The following is a 21,182-nucleotide window of genomic DNA, read 5'->3' as shown; positions in this document are numbered from 1 at the left end:
TGCTGTTTCTCCCGCTTTCCCTTTCTCATCAGTCAGCTTCCATTTCCATTTCCAGCCCCTTTCCCAGTTCCGCTCCCTTCCCCCAGTGTACCCCTCCTCATTTCCCCTAGGCCACACACATCATCACTCTCCACCCTCGTCTCATCTCTGCCCTGCAGGAAGCCGAATCTCCTCACGAAGCCAAGAGGTGGGAGGGTGTGTGGGAGGGTGTGTGGGTGGGTGGGCCCTGGCGTCGCGGCCCCGCCCCTTGGTGCGTGTGTGAATGTCTGTGTGGCGGTGACGCGGCACCGGCAGCAGAGGGAGGAAGGCTGGACCAGCGAAGAAGCAGGCTAGCTGACTGCTGGGGCTGCTTGGCTCCTGCGCGCCCTCGCGCTCCCCGCCGCCTGCCGAGGCGCAGGCAGGGCGCAAGGCGGCGGCGGGCGGCATGGAGAGCCTGCTGGAGAACCCGGTACGCGCCGTGCTCTACCTCAAGGAGCTCACGGCCATCGTGCAGAACCAACAGAGCCTCATCCACACCCAGCGCCAGCGCATAGACGAGCTCGAGCGGCGGCTGGACGAGCTAAGTGCCGAGAATCGCAGCCTGTGGGAGCACCAGCAGCTGCTGCAAGCCCAACCTCCTCCTGGGCTCGTCCCCCCGTCTCCAGTCCCGCTGCCGGCTCCACCGGTCACCGCCACCGCCGCCGCCTGCGGGGCCCAGGAGCCACTCCAGAACCACGGACAGCTCTCATCCTCCGTGCCACAACCTGCTCCCGAGCAGCCACAGCTTCAGCACCACGGACAGCTCCTGGTGCAGCCCCAGCCGGGCCCCAGTAGCAGGGCACACACACCCCAGTCGCCCCACCAGCACCCAGTGGCACCAGGAGCGGCCGCTGACAAGGAGAAGGAACGTCCCCAGAGTTGTTGTGCTGCTGCTGGAGCTCTCCTTCACAAATCCCCCGCTGCCCTCGGCAAGGGCGTCCTGAGCAGAAGACCCGAGTGAGTGGGGAAGAGGGAATTATTAGGGTAGGAGGAAGGGAAGCAAGTGGGTGTAAGAAAAGATAGTAGGGAAACAGGGTGCACCTAATCTGAAGGGCTTAAGGTAAATGTGAAGTGAAGGAATGAAAGATGCTTGGCTAAAAGTGTTTCAGGGAAATTTAGGGAAAAGGAGGAAACTCTATCAGCATTTGAAAAGGCTTTAGGGTTGTTGTACGAAAGGGGGAAATTCAGAGCATCATTTGGGCAAAGAAAGAAAGAAATGTGTTTTAAGTTATCTGAGGATATTGGGAGCTGGCAGAGCTTAAAGTGGACGAGATTGGGAAGAAGTTGGAGTGAAGATGAAGCTTGGAAAATAGAACCATTGAAGGATGTTTAAGTTTGGGGAAAAATTAGGAGGGAGCCAGGGTAGTAAAATTATTTTAATGTTGATGAAGTGTGAAAGACATGGGGGGGGGAAGGAATGTTAAAACATGCAAAAGAGCTAGGGTCCACAGAGAGTTGCATTGAGGCATGAGGGAAATTCGAGGCAGAGGGCAAAGCTGAAAAGCAAGAATGATGTGAGAAGGTAAGGGATCTGGAGACAGGAAAATGATGGGTAGGAGAGGGCATCTCTCAGAGGAACGAGTTGGCTCTTTAACTGATGCAGTAGGAGTCAAAGCCAGGAATGGTTCATTTACAGAGGCACACTCTGCTCTGCCCTGAGTGGCCACTTTGGTTCTGAACCCCTGCAGAGCTATAGGGGTACAAAGGAACACCTCTTCAAGTCATTGCAGAACTCAGGTCTGCTTATAGCATCTTACTGTGCTTAAGGAAGATTTTGAGGCAGGATGCTTGGCTATTGTGGAAAGGGAACAATGGCAAGGAAGACAGCGAACAGTTGGTATTTGAACATAATGCCTCCTTGAATCTATCTACTATGGAAAACATTCTTTCCTCTTGGGTATTTGGTGACAACTGGAATCAGATTGAGTACTGAGAGAAAGATCCTTATTAACCCTTAGTGAGGAACTCTTCGGTTTTTCTTCATTCATAAGAGCCATGAAGTAGGAACATGTGGAGAAAAGAGAAAAGAGGCCTGGAGTATTTCCTCCTCTGTGTTGGAAAAGTGTGATTGTGTCAGATTTCTGCTTCTGATCAGCCAGGTGGTACGAGGACTGCAAAGACTGGCTGCTTAGAGGAAATCAAATAACTGCTTCTGACAATGATAATTCCGAATGAGTTGTCAGAGGGGATAAGGTGAGATGGGGAAAGTAGAGAACCAAAAAAAAAAAACCCACAAAAAAACCCCAACCTCAATTTAGCCTTAAATATGTTTTAAGGCTGAGAGTACGTACTTGCGAAGCTTTGATGTATTCCTTAACAATTCATTTTCTCCTCACTTCTGTTGGAGAGTTAGAGAAGGTGGGTCAGGGCTAGTCAGCTCACAGAGTCAGTTTTGACTGTAACCATGGGGTGTCAGGGATTGAAGATTTGGTCGACCTAAGTAAAGCTTCAGGATAGAGCTTCATTCCTCATGGTCCACAATGGCTTATGTATTCTTCCCTCAATTTCAGTTTTCTTTTCTCATCTAGATTTTTTTTCTCATCAGGTTTCCTTTAGTGACTGTGGCTTAGTATAAGGCAACAGTCTTCCAAGACTCTCTGTGGCCTTGCACCCAATTAAGAGAAAATGAATCATTCCCGTTTTTCTGGGGGCAGCCACGGCTTCTTGGTAATTATGATTCTTCATCTGATTCTTCTTATGCCCTCTGGTGTCTCCCTTCTCACTCGCTGCATCCCCACTTTCTTTGCATTCTTTCAGGGGAGTGTTGTGGCAGGAATGGTTGATAAAATATCCTTTTTCTTGAACAAGGACTTTGGTGTGGCTCTCAAACTGGCCCAGTGAGCCCAAACCCTCATACACTGGTGCTCCTGCTGGGAATCCAGGGATTCAGAAACCACCTGGATTCCTATCCAGCTTCAAATGCCATTACTACAGAGAAGCTGGGACTTCCATTCTTCTCTTCATCCTGCTTTTTCTTCCCAAGAGAATAGAAAAATAAGAAATAATTAGCATGGGAATTGTCGGAAGTCTTTTGCTTAGGAAGCTGTATCAGTTCCTAAGAGGTTAGTAACATCAGCAATACTTTCCTTCATCCAAATCCTCCTGCTTTGTTCTCTGACTTCTCCAGCCCGAACCCAAGGACTTAGCATGACCACGCACCTCACCTCCTCCTTGCAGCTTTCTCTCTTATTGCAGGTGAATCCTGGGTATCTTGACTGGTTGACTGCATTAGGACCGTTCATTTATTTCCCTGCTGTTCTGCCTGACTTAAACCTAAGGTTGGCCCCATCTTGCTATCTGCTTATGGCCTTCCTTTTGAATATTCGCCTTCCTGTGCCTGTTATTTTTTATGGTGCAGTTGAAGTCTGCAGACAAACAGAGATGTTCATGGATAGGATGGGTCAAGGAGAAGGGATCCGACAGCCTTCTCCCTGGTATTTCTTCTGAGGAGCTCCCTACTGAATCAGTTCTCTATCAGGCATGATGAAGGTGGAGGACCAGACAGAATAAAGGGCTTTCCTGACCATAATTTGGCTGTGAATTTTACTACTACTACTTCTTTTTTTTTACTCTGCCTTGTATGGTCTCACTGTACTTAGGATGAGGCTCTGCTGAGGTTGCTGAGGGGTAAGTGTGGGTTACAATAGGCTGGGCATTGTGTCAAACACATTTTATCACTGTACGGTTTGCCTTTTAGCGCCAGAACTACTCTTCCTACCCATTTCCAGGAGCTGGGAATAATGGATTGTTTAGTTGCCACCTGATCTGCATTAATATGCAGTCTGGTGGTTCGCTTTCTGTCAACTGAGATAAAATGGTGGTGGCCTTGGAGGTCAGATGGAGGAAGCAACAGTGTGGAATGGATGAGGGCAGAAGCACTGTGGAATAAAGACCCTTGAGGGGTTAAGCTATCCTCCTTCCCCCACCCCCATAATATGCTTCCTGACTTTTGCTAAGCTCCAGCCTCCACGCTTTTGCCTCTTAATGAAAGCAGCAAACATAGCTTCCTCCTCTTTATTTTTTCAATCAAGGCTCACAGCATCTACAGAATTGATTACCATCTCTTTGCTGACTGAAGCTGAGCCCCAGTCAGGCCTGAAAAAGTCCTCTCCTTAACACTTAAGCAAATGGCCCTTCCTGAAGCTACTGGTCTTAGTGTACCCATAGGGTTTATATTTAAGTGCACACATGTCCATCCATCCAGCTACGCAGTTTGTTTAAGTCCATGGGTCTTAGGATTTGCTCTTACTTCCAAACCCATGGTTAGGGCGTTACTGGAAGCTGGGCAAGATTAATGCATTGCAATTCAATCCAGCTTCTCACCTCAGTGTGGCTGTAAAATCTGAATGGTTCAGCAGCTCTGACCTTCCCTCTCTTTCTTCTTCCCTCTCCTTCATAATAAACTCTTTTTCTCACAATTCCCTTTTCCCCCCTTTCCATCAAACAATTCCTTTTCCCCATTTTCTCCCTTTTAATTATTTAACTTAAGCTTTCTCCCTACATCCTTTAAGAATGCATGAATCATAAGTCATCTTATGAGTTCTCTGATCTTATATGGACTTGAGTATGAAAGGATGGCTAGAAGATCATTGTTGTTTTTGATTGCCATCAAGCAAACATGACTAATAGAGACCTTATGAACTAAAGACCTGAAGCCTTTCTATAGCCACCATCATTTATCAAAGTTCATAGAATTAGAAACACTATTTATCCCATCTATCCCATTTATCCCATCCTAAGTTGTCTAAGATGTTCATTGGAGAAGTTATCTCTGTCCTTATTCAAGGCTATCTGTTTGGAAGTGGCAGCTCAAGATTGGTCCAACTTGAAGCTATGATAAGAGCAAAAAGGTCCATCAGTTAATACTATATATCAAGTGCGCATTCTGTTCAAAACCCTGAATTCTGTGCTGCAAGTGGTCAACTCAATATTATCATGAAACACATGTCTAAACAAAATCTAGACATTTAAACAAGTGCAAGCACACTGAAGGTGCTTGGAGGTATCCTAAATCAAAATAGCACATGGTTAGAAGGGCAAGAAAACAAATGCTGTTCAGAGATCAGAGAGGTTTTCTTGGTTATCATCAAGAAATAGTAATAGAGGGGATAGCTGGAGAGGGAGCAGAGCCCTGAAGAAACAACCTATTGAAATGTCTGTCACAGTCATGTATCATTCTATCCTCAGGTGGCATAGCTCCCCTTGCCTCAAGCCCCTCTACATCAAGCTAAATTCAATTGAATAGGGTAAAAAGAATCTCAGTGTGCAATGTTTTTCCAACTTATGTCTAGAAGGTCTGGTTGCTAAGGGAGCATTGTTATGGCCAATGCTCAATCAAGTTGCCTCTCATCATTTTCTTCCTTTACTTACACCACGGTGAGGGCTTCTAGCTGCAAGTTAGGGAATGAGGCCCGAATGAAGGCTCCATGAGAAGAGTGAGTGGGTGGTCTTTTGTTCATACCTGGAAGCCAGCACAGAATAAGCCTTTGTGTATATTTGCTGTTTCCTCCCTTCCCAAGAACCCAAACCACTGTTCTTCCCTCCCTTTCATCTGAAGAGTACAACATTCAGGAAAAATAAGTCATGCTTTGGCCACAGGAACATTTCTGATTATCTCCCTTCTCAACAGTCCCCTCCACCTTGCCTCATCTGTCTCAACTCCACGTCTTCTCGGACCCACAAAGCTAATGCCATAGGCCCTCACCAAAAGATATCCTTGCAGAGTTTTCTGTTGGCCTGGAATCAAGGAATAGGAACAGCAGTTGGTCCTGCTGATTCAGCAAATATCTGTGCAGACAGAGATTCAAAGGTCACTCATAAAAAAAAAAAACCACGCAGATGGGGTCAGGACTGGGTGGAGAAACTATGAAAGGGGGAGTAATACGAAAAAGGAGGGTAGAGGTAGCATGAAGAACTGTGTTCATGGTCTGTAAAGAGACTCAGGTCTGTATTTAAATCTCAGGCAAAGACAGAGTGTCCTTTCTGGGGAGCCTGGACAAATTTGCCCCCACTGAGGTACAGAGATTCTCAGTGGCCCTTCACACAGGGCAACAGCTTAGTATTTAGTAAGGGGTTTCTTAGTAAGAGATCCTGGGGACACTTTCACTGCACCTGGCAGATCCCCAAGATGCAAGGATATCTGGCAGATTTTCTAGGGTGGCTCGGGCCACTGCAGCTCCTTCCTCCTCCGCTTCTGGAAAAGCAAAATGCTATACACGCTGCAAAGGGCTTCGGGCTTCTGCCAAAGAGGAGGTGGTTTCACCTCCATTTCAGGCACTGAGGGCTCTGACAAATAGTAAGGGGATCAGGAGTAGAGTGAAATTAGATTTTTTAAGCTGAAAGGAAGTTGAGGACATTAGAGAATCACATCATGTTCAAGATCTGGGTGGTTGAGAACATGGGCTTTGGAAGCAGGTATACCTGGGTATGAATCCCTATGCTGCCATCTACTCGCTGAGACCCGATGTTAATTAAGCACCTTCTATGAGTCTCTGCTTTTTAGCTACAAAATGAGGACTCACATTTAGAATGCTATAACATTTGCATATTGTATATCATTATCTATCATAGGTGATCAGTAGCGTTTCTGGCACCTAGGAAGTATTCAGTGCTTTTTGGTGGGAAGCTCTGAAATTGAGTCCTGTTCATATGACGGAGTAGAGCCACTCTCTATGGTTTTCTTGACTCTGATCTCTAAGGAACCAGGAATCACTAGGTCTTTCTCCCCTAAGCTGTTTGGTGGGTTTGAACTACCATCTCGCAATTGGCAGCCAAGCACTTAACTATTGCACCACCAGGCCTCCTTACATGTTTAATACGTGGCAGTATTTCTCCAGATAAAGAAACCAAACCCAGAAAGCAAGAGATTCATGCAGAGTCAGATGATGACAGAATTCTTTCTGCCATACTACCTTTCTATACCTGCACTTTTCTCATCCATCTCTCTGCCTCTAGACATTTGCACTCAAACTATTCCAGACCCATGAAAGCTTATCTTGAAATGCAGCCAGGCAGGATAATTCCACTGTCCCCTTCACGATCTATGATGAGGTCTCACAACTTTACAGCTAGGTAATGCTTCCTTAAACCCAACTGAAATGATCTTCTGTTGCATTTGAAGATTATTTGCACTACTCTTAAGGATACCAAAGGGGCTGAGTTATCCCAGTGGCTCCTGTGGTGACAAGAACAACATGCCCATTTTCTAAATGAGGAAAGTATGGTATTAGAAAAGATATACTGAATTGTCAAGGACAAAAGTGGATGATGAAGGGAACGAAGTCTAAATCTTGGAATCTACCTCTCACTGTTTTAGAAGGAAACCAGAATCCAATTCTCCATAATCCTCCCTCCTGGGGTTGGAAGGATAGCCCCGCAACTTTTCAGGACGCTGAGGCTAGAAAGCTGGAAAGGATAGCAGGATAGAAGGGCAAAAAGAGGCTTGATAAAGGGAAGTCTTTTTACAGAGAGGACTCTGCTTTATCTAGTCAAGACCAGAAGAAAAAAACCCCCATTTCTTAAAGACTTTTCTTAGATTAGGTACCTTTTAGAAAAAACAAGACAAAAGGGGGAGGTGTTAGATGCTGAGCTTCTTAAATTCACTCTCAAGATGGTTGTGGATGTGAGACCACTGTTGATAAAAAGACTGCTGTGTGTGTGCAGTGTGAGTGTGTGTGTGTTACTGGGATGGGCTGTTTTGCTGTTGTGCTTGGTCTGGAATATCTGGGAGGGTTATGTAACTGTGTAAGATGGACGCATGTGCTGAGTGGTACCTTTCCTCTGGGCGGGCAGGCTGCTGTGCGCAGAGAGATGCAGGCCACTTGTCAACACTCATGCCCAAAGGAGCTGCCCCATGCTTTGTACTGGCATCAGGCCATTTCTCCTAGGCCACAGGCATGGATGTGGGAGTGGATGTGTGTGTTAAGGGATGTTAGGAGCTATAACAGTGGCCCCAGCCCTCTGGAAAGCTAGACAAATGTCAGATTTGGAAGAGTCTTTCTGAGGTTGGTTTTTTTCATCTTAACATTTTGGTTGTCATCTGAGTGAACATTTACAGAGTGAATTCGTTTTCCATTCAACCATTCATATACGTTCTCTTTTATCACATTCATTTACAATTACCACAATGTGACTGCACTCTTGCTGCTTCCTCTCTGTGGTTGTTCTTGCCATTAATTCTTCTTTACTACCCCTTCTTGCCTTCTGAGCTTTATTCCTGGGAAAATGTTGCTCTTTTGATCTTGCACTAGTGATGGTTCTAGGGAGTGAGGACCTCCCTGAATTCTTTTTTGCCTTATAGGTTTATCTATTGTTCGGCTAGAAGTTGAAACACAAGGATGAGTTTTGTGGAAGAAGCTTTTAAAGTCAATTGTCCCAATCTGCTCATTTGGAAAATTAAAAAAATCTAAAGTCTGAGCGAGAAGTATCTGAGGTTTCTAAGCTAGTCAGTGACAAATTGGGTTCAGAACTCAGACTCTCTTTAACTTTTCACCAAGCACTCTTGACATTACAAGGTGCTGGACCAAAAGAACAGGTCAGAAATGCTCTGCAGGTGTGCTGTGCTGCTTACAGCTAGTTACAGGGGTTTAGGGGACCCAGGGTGGTCTCTATCTTTCTGAACACCTTACTAGTACCAGCCATCCTACAGTTAAAAGATTTTTGTGTATGTGGTTTTCCTCATTAAAATATAGACTGACAAAGATGGAGAAAAACACATTTAGCTATATTAGTTGTTTATACTTTAGCATGAAAGACTAAGCAACTTCTGCAAGCAGAATTTGATACAAGAAGGGAATATACCAGTATAACACTGGTTGACTAAGGGCCATACCAGGAGGTGCCTTGGGAGGGGAGCAGCTCAGTAAAACACTGAGAGCATAAATATCTTTCTCTCCACTGTAATTCTGCTGGCAATTGGAATTGCCTGGGTTGGCCCTAGTAAGGGAATGGGAGGGACACACAGCACTTCCACACTTAACTTGTCTTGGCAAAATAATTATTTGGGCTATAGAAGGGATAGTTTCCCAATGAACTTCACGTGTAAATGTAGAAAGCACCGACTTTAAGGAACATGGTGAAGCTTGGTTAAGTCTTCTCCTTTCTAGAATTTGAAGACCAATTTTTTTGAGGGGGGTGAATGTCACATAACTCTATGGACATTTGCCTTGGGGCTGGCAGGCAGTTGCTGCAGCAGCGTCAAGAAGAAGAAGACAGATGAGCGCCGAGCACAATGCCTAGTAACTGACTAATAAATCCTGCTGAATGAATAAACTCTTTGTCCGTAGGGCTCAGGAAGGTTCACTGATTGTTGAGGAGAAGGAAGAGAAGCTAGGACATAAAGGCTGAGGAAGAGCTCAGCTGGAGGAAAGACCTTGGGTCAGACAGAGCAATACACACTTTGCTGCAGTGGAGAGTGTGTGAAAAGCCGGGTTGGGAGCTTTTCAATCTTAAGGTTAGTTGTGGAGTGAGGGGAACACTGAATTGGGTCTGCCCCAACCCGCATGTAGTGGAGCCCCGAGTCAGAATTCATGGGTAGGTCCAGACCTCAGATCAGCCCAGTCCTGTCTGGAAAAGCCCTCTAAGTGAGTGTTTCATCTCAATGACATGATCTTCCCTCTCTGCCTCCCGGCCTTGACAGGAGGTTGAGCTGGCTTGAATTGTGGTCTGTCCCTGAGTGAGGAGGGGACACAAAGAGGTGGGTCTGGTCACATCTGGCTTGGAAAACAAACATGGACAGGAGCCAGTGTCCAGGCTTCTGGTCTCTTATTCCGATTTCCAGACCAGCAGTAGCAGCTCTTTTCAAGCAAATGGTGAGATACTCACAGGAAGGTGGGGGTGGTAGCGCACATGTGTGGTTTTGGAAGTAAGTGTGTTTCGATGGGAGGGGGCAATTGGATGATAATGCACAGAACAAAAGATTGTGCTGGCCTCATAGAAAAGATCAGGCTTCTTGGGTTAGTTGCGCTGTCCAGAAGCTGGAGTTCCTTTCTTTTCTGCATGGCTTACTTCATTTCTCCTAACTAGTCATTCTCTCCTTTTAGTCTGTAAAGCAGGATGAATCTACAGTGCTTTCATACTCATCCTATCCCTCTCTTGGTCTCAGAGCATGACAGAGACCAAGCCTCCTGGGATATTAGCCCCTGGGAAGAAGACAGCCTGGTGGCAGGTGGGTGCACAAGAGGTGCCCTTGGGGGTTTCTATTGTGTTCTTAGAAGCCCAGCTACTGAGCAGCATCGGCTATGAAAAGCTGCAAAGTGGAATTCCCTGCAGCATACCCAGGCCTAGCTGTGGCCATGGCTTTAGACATGCCAGGCGAGCCAGAAGCCGGTCTCCAATCAGGAATGCATTCCTCATCCAAGGCAGAGATGCAAGGGAATTCCACAATTTTTTCCTTGATAAATGATTCCAACCCACTGCAATCTTCTTTCAATGCATCCATTCAACGCAATGATTGCTTAAAAACAACAGCAGCAACAAAAGCTCTGTGCAAAGCAGTTGGGAATTTCTTGCTCGTATCAAGCTTCAGTATTTCCTGTTTATGTATAGCTGGGTCTTTACAGAAAGGCCCTGGATTCTTCCAAACTGCCTCGTTTGGCATCTTTTTGTCAATCTTGGTGCTACTTAAGATAAGGATATATCAAGATAAGCCAAAGTGAATTCCAGAGACTGGTAAAGGCCTGGGAAGCACTAAATGCTTCTTGTTTTGTGTACCATAGAGTCAGAACCGACTCATAGCTGACCCTCCAGGGGGTTGTCAGGCGCAGTAAATTGCCCATCTTTCTCCCATGTAACAGCTAGGACCACGTTTTTTAAGCACCTGGACGCCCACCACCCTGCTTCACACTGTAAGCCTGGAAAAAACACCTTTGGGTCTTGGCTTTTCCTATAAAAGTCTCAAAGGGATGTCCTTAACACTCAACCCCCCCAACCTTCCCAACTCACCTAATTTGTGACAAAGTGGAGCTGTTGGGAGTTTGCAGAGAAAATGGGATTGAACTGTAACATGAAGGACCTAGCTCTGACGTGAAAAGTGACTTACAAATGGGTCGCGGAAAGGAACTGAATTTGCTCTCCCTCTGAGGGATCTGTATAACGCGGCTGCGAGGCAAATTCTATAAGGTCTTCGAGCTCTAAGTAAGAACCCTAAGGAATTTCCACTGGGCTCTCCAGGTCGTAATGGCTTAAAAAGGGAAGCTGCTTACGGGAGAGCCCAGGATCCAGGCTGCTGCTTCCCTACACAAGGTTAAGACTGCCTGTCCACTTCATTACTGGTAACCCCCTCTTCCGCCAGCTACCCCCAAACTGGCTCCGAAAGCCTAGGGGAAGCCCTTCCTCCTCTGGCCGCGTTTCCCCCGGGGGCTTCTCCATGGGGAGGGAACGCGGAGTCAGGATTTCAGCTGCGTGGGCGGGTTGGCGAGCTGCTGACAAGCAGGATGGAATCTCCCAGCCCACGCGCCCCCTCTCAGTGCAGAGCTTCGCGCTTCCCCGCGGGGGCGGCAGGCGGGGGCGGGGCACCCTCGTCGCGGGGAAGCCGCGCGCCCGGCGCCCACCGCGCGCGCACGCGCACAGGCGCCCCCTAGGAAGCGCGGCGAGTGCTGAGTCACACGCTCCGGAAGCTCGGCCTTTGGCGCCTCTCCGGGGCGCGCTTACGCGGCTGCCGCTCTCCACACCTGTGCGCTCTGGCTCACGCGCCTGGGGCCGAGGCGGGGGTGGTGGTGGGGCCAGGGGAGACCGAACCGCCACCAGCGCTTTTCCGATCGCCTTGCAGGCAGCCTCCCCACCTTGCGCCGCTGCCCCGCCAGCTTTCTCCCTGGCTGCCTCTTTGCCTCTCTCCTCGCGCCCTGGCCTGCCCCGTTTTCCTTTGGTCTTCCCTAACCGCTCCCCCTTAACCCCCCCGCCCTGGAGCTCACTGACTCAGCCTTGCGTTCACACCGCCACCGCCCACGGCGTCTAGGAGCCCCCACCTCCACTTCCCTCCCCGCACCCGTGCAGCCGCCGCCACCCGCGTTTTCTCGGAAGCGGAGGGGACTTCCATGCTGCGTCACGAACGCTGCCTGCCTGCTGCCGCTTCTGCTAAGAGCCACTCCTTTGGTGGGCGCGGTGCAGGAGAACTGATGTCATCCTCTGCCCTAGATCATTAGCTGCCATTCTTTACACCAGCTGGGACACTCTTGACATTGTCAGGGTATCAGATGTGCACGCTTTCCTTTCGCCTCCGAAGGTCCCAGCCAATGCTGGTGTGTGAATTATCTTTAGAGAAGAGGGAGAAATTAAAGTAGGACTTGCTATGAGGGTCAGGGATATCAAATTGGTGTCAGTGAGGTCTGACAGGACTTTAGCATCCACCTCTCCTAGTCTTCCTTGTTCTTCAAACTTCTGGACAAAAGATTCTCAACCCTATGTCAGCTTACCCATATTTATATTTCATAGAATCTCAGAACTACAAGAGGCTATCCACTCAATGTCAGCTTGAGGCACCAGTGTTGAATTCCGGCTCTGTCATTTACCTATTGTAATCATAAAACGGGTTGCTTTGCTTCTGGACAGGCTTGGTTTCTATACCTATAAAATGGGAATGTTAGTTCTACTAATGACTGAACAGTACATTGACAAAACTACCAGAAATACAAGTGAGGTTTCGAAGAGGTAGCAATAGAGACTCAAAGAGTACCAGAGGAAGGTCTGTGTTTAGTTGACTATGCCAAGGCATTTGACCTGTATGGATCACAACGAATAATGGTTAACCTTGAGGAAAATGGGAATCCCAGAACACTTGATTGTGCTTATGCAAAACCTATACTTGGACCAGGCAGCAGTCCTCAGAATAGAGCAGGGAAACATGGCATGGTTCAGAATCAGAAAATGTGTCCTGTCTCCCTACCTTTTCAATCTGTATGCAGAACAAATCATTGAGGAAGCTGGGCTTTATGAGGAGGAATGTGGCATCAAGATTGGAGGAAGACTTATAAACAACCTGCATTATGCAGATGATACAACCTTGCTTGCTGAAAAGGAGGACCTGAAGGAGGACTTGCGGCAGAAGATCAAGGACTGCAGTGCTCAATATGGATTAAAGCTCAATATCAAGAAGATGAAGATTTTCACCACTGGGTCACTTGGCAGCACCGTGATAGATGGAGAAGAGGTATCAATAATTACAGCTTGCTTGGTTCCACAATAACATTAATTGCACTGAGAAAATCTGCTTTCAGGGACCTCTCTAGAGGATGTCAGTCTAGAGACTAAGGTGTGCCTGATCCAGGCCATGATCTTTGCAATTACTTGCTATGTATGCATCAGAGAGCTGGATAATGACTAATAAGGATGACAGAAGAATCAATGCCTTTGAGTTGTGGTGCTGGAGAAGAGTACCGAACATACAATGGGATGCCAAGAAAACAAATAGGTCTGTCTTTAGAGGGTGAAACCAAGTTTCTCAACGGAGGCTAGGATTTTGAAGCTCCATCTCACATATTTTGGGCATGCATGTGGCCGGGAGGGGCCGGTCATTGGAGAGAAGGACATCATGCTTGGAAGGGTGGAGGGACAGTGCAGGAGAGAAAGACCCAGAGGAGCTGTATTGATAAAGTAACTGGGGCAATGAAGGTTGGTGTGTCAGAGTCAATGAGACTGGGTCAGGATAGGACAAAGTTCAGAGCTATTGTATGTAGGGTCACTATCAGTCACAGGCGACTGGAAGGCACATAACAACAATAATACTAACTGCTGAATTGTTATGAAAATTAAGAATTAATGTCAACCAAGTGCTGAGCAGACCAAATGCAGGAGGAGGCAGGAACCCTGCTGGTGATGTCCTGATTGTCAGTGCCTCACAACTGCCGGATGAGCCAGTCTGCTTCCCTAAAGAAACTCACTGGGGCAGTTTTACTCTATCAACAGGGTCACTATGAGTTGGAACCAACTTTCTGGCAATAGCTTTTTTTGGTTTAGGTTAAGAGCTTGGCATGTCTTAAGTGCGGCAAGTCTGATAATTGCTGGTATGGGACCCTCCTAGTGGCAAGAACTGGGCCAGAAAGTGCTTTTTGAAGGGAATGCTCTTGGTCCACTGCTGTGTGTCTTCCAGTGGGCCCAGACGATAACTTCTCTTACCCCTTTCTGTTTGTTAGCCCTTCAAATGTTTGAAGACAGTCATCCCACTTTCCCTTTGCCATCTTGTTCTCAATGGGCCAACTATCTCCTACCCATCAGTCTTTTCTTTCAGGTTAATACATCTAATCCAACTACTTCCTCCTCCATCCATGTAGCTGTATGGGCTGGTCTGGCTGACCTCAGTCTCTGGCCTTCCTAGGGGTCAAAAGTCAAGAGTGAGCCCTGCAGCCCAGTTGGGTATGGCCCAAGCAGCAGTACCCTCTCCTTGACTCACTGGACCTCTCATGTCCTGACTTAAGCCTGCAAGTTTTGGAGACTCCTAGGGGTAGCTAAACACTCCCTGGCTCTCTTATTCTCAGGTCATGGCTGAGGTGATCTAAAACTCTAGGCCTCTTTCTACTTAAAGGCCACGGTCCTCCAGCTTCCAGCTACCTGTACTTCTACCTTTGGTACCAAAAACGCTTAACATTTCATGGCCCTTATATTTTTGTTGATCTGGCTGTAAAATTTAGTTATTTTTCTAATAAGTAATACATTGACACAGTAAAGGCTCTAAAAGATGCATTTGTTTACAGTAAAAAAAAATCTCGTCCACTCATTTCTACCCATTTACCTCCCACAGTCATTTACCAGCAACCACTGCTAGCATTTCTCATGTGTTTTTCCAGGGATATTTTGTGTATAGTCAAACAAATAGCTGTCTTTTTTCCCTTTATCCTATTTTTGCACAAATGGTAGTATACTATACGCTGTTCTGCTCTTGCTTTTTTTTGCCTCGAACAATGTAGCTTAGTGATCCTTCCATATTCAGTATAAAAAAAGCAACCTCATTCTTTTTAATAGCTGCAAAGTATTCCATTGTACTGCTGTGAATCTAGGTCCATCCTTTATGTCTGCTGAGCATTTTGGAAGGCAAGCTCTGGGTATTCTGCTTCTCTGTAATCATTTGGTGTTCACTTTTCTGAAAGCCATGGGGTGGGCAGACAATTATCAAGGGGCTTCATTTGAACAGGTCCATCCAAGGGCTAGTTTGCTGCTGTAGTGTCCTATAAACATTGGTAAATTACACTAAAAATAAGGTCCAGTAAGCAAATTTATGAATCTTAAAATTCTCTGGTTTGTTCCCTGGGGGCTTCCATGGCTATGAACAGCCATATTAGAAGAGCTTTCAGAGTGTTGTAATTTGGTCCAAAATGAGTTTATTTGTGGGTCTTGAACCCCCACTTCCTTCAGGAAGTCTTCCTTGATTGACCTGAGATATGAGCTGACATTTTCATAGCTTCTCCTTCTTCTTCCTACCCCAGACTGAGCACAGTACAATCTTTGCTTGAATACAGTCAATATTTTACTGCTGTGACTTAGAATTGTTTATTTTTCCATATGTTTGTGGTATCTGTATTCCTTCATTTGCTAAGTGTTTGCTGTGTGTGTCTACCATGTGCGAGTTACTGTTCCAGGCACTGGAACACAGTAATGGACAAAAAAGAACAAACATTTTCTTTGGTCTGTAACCTTCATGAAGCTTAAGGGGGAGGGGGGGAGAATTAAGATAAATAAAACATAGCATATCTGATGAGTTAAGTGCTTTGGAGAAAAAACAGAGAAGGGAGTCTGGAAGCAAAGGGGTTTGCAATTTCAAACAAGGTGTGCTGAGGAAATAACATCTGAGCAGGGTCCTGCAGGAACAGAGGAAGTGTGTTCTGAGGCTCTTTGGAGTGGGTATTATTCCTAAAAGGCTAGCACAAAGGCTTTGAAGTGAGGAGGCTACCTGCTGGTTAAAGACAGATAGTTCATGAACAGCAGTCTCAGAAGGCTTGGTAGGGCTTGGGAAGGGTGTAGGGGTACAGTGTATTTTATAAAAGATTAATTCTGTAGTACCACCAACAGGGTCATACTAGGAAACATGTAGTAACATTTTAGTTGTAACAATGGCAGACAATGGAGGGAGCAGAGAGGTGCCAGTGTTCTACTGGTACTTAGTAGGCAACAGCCATGGCAAACACCCTGTAATGCAAAGGATTTTACCACATAATTTTTTTTCTTCTAAAGATGCCAGCAGTACTTTTGTTTAAAAGTACTAAATGACATGCAAGTCCATGGTAAAGATTGTGGTTTTCATTTAAAGGAAAACTGAAAATCATTGGGAAATTGTGAACTTAAAAGGGACTTTGGGTTGAATTAGGTTGCAAATCAACTAAAGGAAGAAGAGAAAAGACCTCTGGGAAGAAGGTTCTTGCAAAATCCAGGTAAGACATGGTAATAACTTGGACCAGTGGTAGTAGCTTTGGGGGTGAATAGTGATAAATAGTCAAGTCAACAGTAATTCCTAAGGAATTTACATGGACTGTGAGAGACAATAAGGAACTGAGGACACGTTTGAGAACCAAAGTAATTTGAAAGATGGAATCACTATTGCTGAGATGGGTTAAGCCTGCAGAAGGGGAGATAAAGGATTGAATTTCAGACATGTAAGTGAGATTCCTAGTAGATTTTCAAATGGACATGCTAACTAGGCATTTATTTTTTATTTTTTTAACTAGGCATTTATAATGAGTGTGGGATTATTATAAATTTGGAATGATTTTTAAAACCACAATATAACTCATATTACTTGCAAGCAAAATCCTGCTGAAAATTATCCAGAAATGACTGGAACAGTAAATTGACAGAGAACTACCAGGAATATAAGCTGTGTTTAGAAGAGGCCATAGCACTAGAGATTATCACCAATGTCAGATGGATTTTGGCAGAAAGCAAAGAGTACCAGAGGGATATCTCTCTGTGTTTCTTAGACCATGCAAAGGCATTTGACTGTGTGGATCACAATAAATTGTGGTTAATTTCAAGGAGAATGGGATTGTCAGAACACTTGATTATATTCATGTGAAACATTTACTAGGACCAAGAATCAATCCTCAGAACAGAGGGAAACATTACATGATTCAAAATAAGGAAGGGAGTACATCAGGGGTGCATTCTGTCTCCATACCTTTTCAGTCTATATGCAGAACAGATTATTTGGGAGATCGAGCTTTATAAGAGGAATAGGACATCAGGATTGGAGGAATTCTCATCAATAACTTGTGTTATGCATATGACACAATCTTGCTTGCTGAAGCTGGGGAGAACCTGAATCACTTGCTGCAGAAGGTCAAGGACAATAGTCTTCAATATGGTTTGAAGCTCAACATTAAGAAGACAAAGATTTTCACCACTGGGCCACTTGGCAGTACCATGATAGAGAAGAGATTGAGATTGTTAACATTTACAACTTGCTTGGCTCGACAGTCAACACTCTTGGCACCAGAAGTCAGGAAATCAAAAGGTGAGTTGAATTGGGAAAATCTGCTGTCAGAGACCTCTCCAGAGTACTGAGAAGCAATGATGTCAGTCTAGAGACTAAGGTGTATCTGATCTAGGCCATGGTCTTTGCAATTACTTACTATGCATCAGAGAGCTGAACAACGACTAAGGATGACAGAAGAAGAATTGAGCCTTTGAGTTGTAGTGCTGGAGAAGAGTCTTGAACATACCATGGACTGCCAGGAAAACAAATAGAACTGTCGTGGAGAGGGTGAAACCAAGTTTCTCTTTATAGGCTAGGATTTTGAAGCTTCATCTCACTACTTTGGTCATGTGGCAAGAAGAAACTGGTCCTTGGAGAAGGATATCATACTTGGAAGGGTGGAGGGACAGTGCAGGAGAGGAAGACCCAGGATGAGGTGGACTGATAAAGTAACTAGGGCAATGGCAGTAGGTGTGTTGGAATCAGTGAGACTGCCTCAGGACAAGGCAGGCTTCAGAGCTGTTGTACGTAGGGTTACTATGGGCTGCAGGCAACTGTTGTTGTTATGTGCTGTCGAGTCGCTTGCGACTCATAGTGACCCTGTGTACAACAGACCTAAACCCTGCTCTGTCTTATGCCAATCGCACTGCCTCCAACACACTCATCCCAATTACTCCAGTCACTGAATCAATCCACCTCAAAGAGGGTCTTCCCATCCTGCGCTGTTCTTCCACCCTCCCAAACATGATGTCCCTTCTCAAAGGACTGGTCCCCCTTATAACATGTCCAAAGTGTGTCAGATGAAGCCCCAGAATCCTTGTCTCCAAGCAGCAGCCCAGTTTAACCCTCTCCAGCATGAATCTGTTTGTTTTCTTAGCAGTCCATGGTACACTCAATACTCTTTTCCAGCACCACAGCTCAAAAGATAACAATTTTCCTTCTATTCTCCCTAGCCATTGTCCAACTCTCTGATGCATGACAAGTTATTGCAAAGACCATGGCCTGTATCAAATGCACCTTAGTCTCCAGAGAGACACCATTGCTCTTGAGTACTTTGGAGAGGTCCCTAACAGCAGACTTTGCATGGCAATGCGCCTTTTAATTTCCTGGCTACTGGTGCCAAGAGTGTTGACTGTGGAGCCAAGCAAACTAAAGTTGTTAACAATCTCAATCTCTCCACTGTCCATCCTGATGCTGCCAGTTGGTCCAGGGGTGAGAATCTTTGTCTTCTTGATATTGAGCCTCAATCCATATTGAAGGCTGCAGTCCTTGACACTCTGCAGCAAGCACTTCAGGTCCTCCTCAGTTTCAGCAAGCAGGGTTGTGTCATCTGCATAACGCAATTGTTGATAGATCTTCCACCAATCCTGACGCCACACTTACAGCCCAGCCTCCCGGATAATCTACTCTGCATACAGGTTTAAAAGGTATAGAAAAAGGACACATCCCTGTTGTACACCCTTCCCAATTCTGAACCATGCAGTGTTTCCTTGCTCTGTTCTGATGACTGTCTCTTGGTCCAAGTATAGGTTTCGCATTGGCACGATTAAAAGTTCTGGGATTCCCATTCTTCTCAGAGTCAGCTACAGTTTGTTATGATCCACACAGTCAAATGCCTTTGCATAATCAAGGAAACACAGATACACATTCCTCTGGTATTCCCTGCTTTCAGCTGAGATCTATCTAACATCGGCTACAATATCCCTAGTACCACGGCTCTTTCTAAACCCAGCCTGGACCTCTGGCAGTTCTCTGCTGATGTGCTGTTCCAGTCGCTTTTGGATAATCTTCACTAGAATCTTGCTCGCATGTGAAATCAATGATATTGTTCTATAGTTTCCACACTCTGTTGGGTCACCCTTCTTTGGGATGGGAACAAATATAGATCTCTTCCAGTCAGTAGGCAGACAACTAGATGGTACTTAATGACAACAATGAACATAGAGATTGGAGGTTCTACCTAGAGGCACCTTGTATGAAAAGTCTGGTGATTTACTTAAAAAAAAATTCTGTTGAAAGCCCTGTGGAGTCTACTCTGACATATGTGAGGTCACCATAATACCAGACCCACTTGATGGTCACTGGTGACTGACTTAAGGCCAGGAAACTGGGTGATCCCACCAAAAATTGTGATGAGAGGAGAAAAGGGGATAAAGGACAAAATGAGGAGGTGGGGTGGAAACTGAGAATGACTGGCCAAAGAGGAGAAAAATAAAGAGGACCATGTGACATTTTGGAAGTTGAGGGAACAGGTGGTTTAATAAAGAGTATGAATCATATAGTCAAATGCTGCTGCCTTGTGTGTGAAGTATGAAGAATGGGTTATTGTTTTAGCAATAGAAAGGTTATGGTGACCTTTAAAGTATATAGTTTTGTTAGAATGAGGTTGGGCAGAACCTTGATTAGTATGAATTTAAGAGAAAAAGTGAAAGAAACTTAAGAGACAAATCAAGCAAGTGTAATGCATGGACCTTTATTAGATTCTGAGTCATATTAAACAACTGTCAAAAGATTATTTTTGAACCACTTTTTGATCCAGAGAAGGTATTAGTTGATACTAAGGAATTGTTCATTTAGTTAGTGTGATAATGATACTGTTATTTTATCTCTGAAAAGCTGTTATCTGATATAGCTACATTCTGGGTGAAATATGACTTTCCATTGTTTCTTTTAAAATACCCCAGCAAAAGTTTGGAGGAGGGACTAGATGGCTGGCAGAATATTGAAGCTGGACTTGATGATGGATAATGGGGATTTAAGATACAATTTTTCTATACCTTCATGTATATTTTAAATTCCTTTAATTAAAAAACCTTAAAAGAGGAGAAAATGGGGAGTATTATGGAAAGTGAGAAGAGGAATCTCTTTGAGGTGTTTTGTTGCAATGAAATGGAGTGGTAGGTGGGGAGTGAAGTGAGTTCAAGCCAAAAGTCAGCTGTTTGAAATAGGAGAAATCATATTGTATTTGTTTCTGTTAGTAAGTAAATCAACTACACTTACTGACCCTGGAAGAGTCTTGTAGGGAACTGGAAAAAGTCTAGATCGCGACCTGAAGGGAAGGGATAATACTCTAATGAAAGCTAACGTTTGTTGTGCCCTGTGAGAGAGGCTTTTTGTTAAGTGTTTTACAGACTTTGTCCCAATATGTCCTACAAGCAACTCATGAGCTAAGTTACATTTCAAGTTTGGGAGGTATGCCAAACCACGGACAGGAGGTGGTGCCTGGATTCAAACCTAGGCAATGATTCTTTTGGTTTTTTTTTTTAGGCAATGATTCTGGCACTCAGTATTCTTAACCTCTGGCGCTCTGCTGCCTCCCTGCAGATGACTGCAGCAACTTGCATGTACTTTGCCACTAGAGACACTTTCAAAATGCCTTTCTCAGGCCTTGGCTCTGGAGACTGATTTAATAGGGATTGAGGGAGAAAGGGAACTCTGGTGGTCTAGTGGCTAGGTAGTTGCACTGCTAACCCAAAGATGGACAGTTTGAATCCACCAGCTGCTCTGAGAGAGAAAGATCAACAATCCCTTTATGCAATTTACAGCTGCTAAAACCCTATGCTGGAGAGTCAGCTAGGAGCTGACCCAATGACAATTAATTTGAGTTGAGGGAAGAGGACAGCCAGGTATATTTTTAAATAAACGCACAGCACAGCGCGCGCGCGTGCACACACACACACTTAAAATATATCTTATATATTGTTATTGTACATTGCTGCAGAGGGTCAAGGACTGCAGCCTTCAGTATGGACTGAGGCTCAATGTCAAG

The 21,182-nt window shown here is 45.3% G+C and overlaps 1 protein-coding gene across 1 annotated transcript in view; it reads left to right on the top strand.

Moving 5' to 3' along the window:
- The first annotated feature begins 424 nt into the window (after positions 1 to 424).
- IQSEC3 (IQ motif and Sec7 domain 3) overlaps positions 425 to 21,182 on the top strand; it is a 170,443-nt gene continuing 149,685 nt past the window's right edge. The window contains exon 1 of the mRNA XM_006891331.1: positions 425 to 975. Coding sequence (XP_006891393.1) covers positions 425 to 975 — 551 coding nt within the window. The remainder of the gene's footprint in view (positions 976 to 21,182) is intronic.

The sequence above is a fragment of the Elephantulus edwardii genome, unplaced genomic scaffold (assembly GCF_000299155.1).
Source record: "Elephantulus edwardii isolate Elephantulus edwardi_28Jun2011 unplaced genomic scaffold, EleEdw1.0 scaffold00096, whole genome shotgun sequence".
NCBI classification, from domain to species: Eukaryota; Metazoa; Chordata; class Mammalia; order Macroscelidea; family Macroscelididae; genus Elephantulus; species Elephantulus edwardii.
The sequence above is the reverse complement of the archived record's forward strand: the minus strand, read 5'-3'. Positions and strand labels throughout refer to the sequence as shown.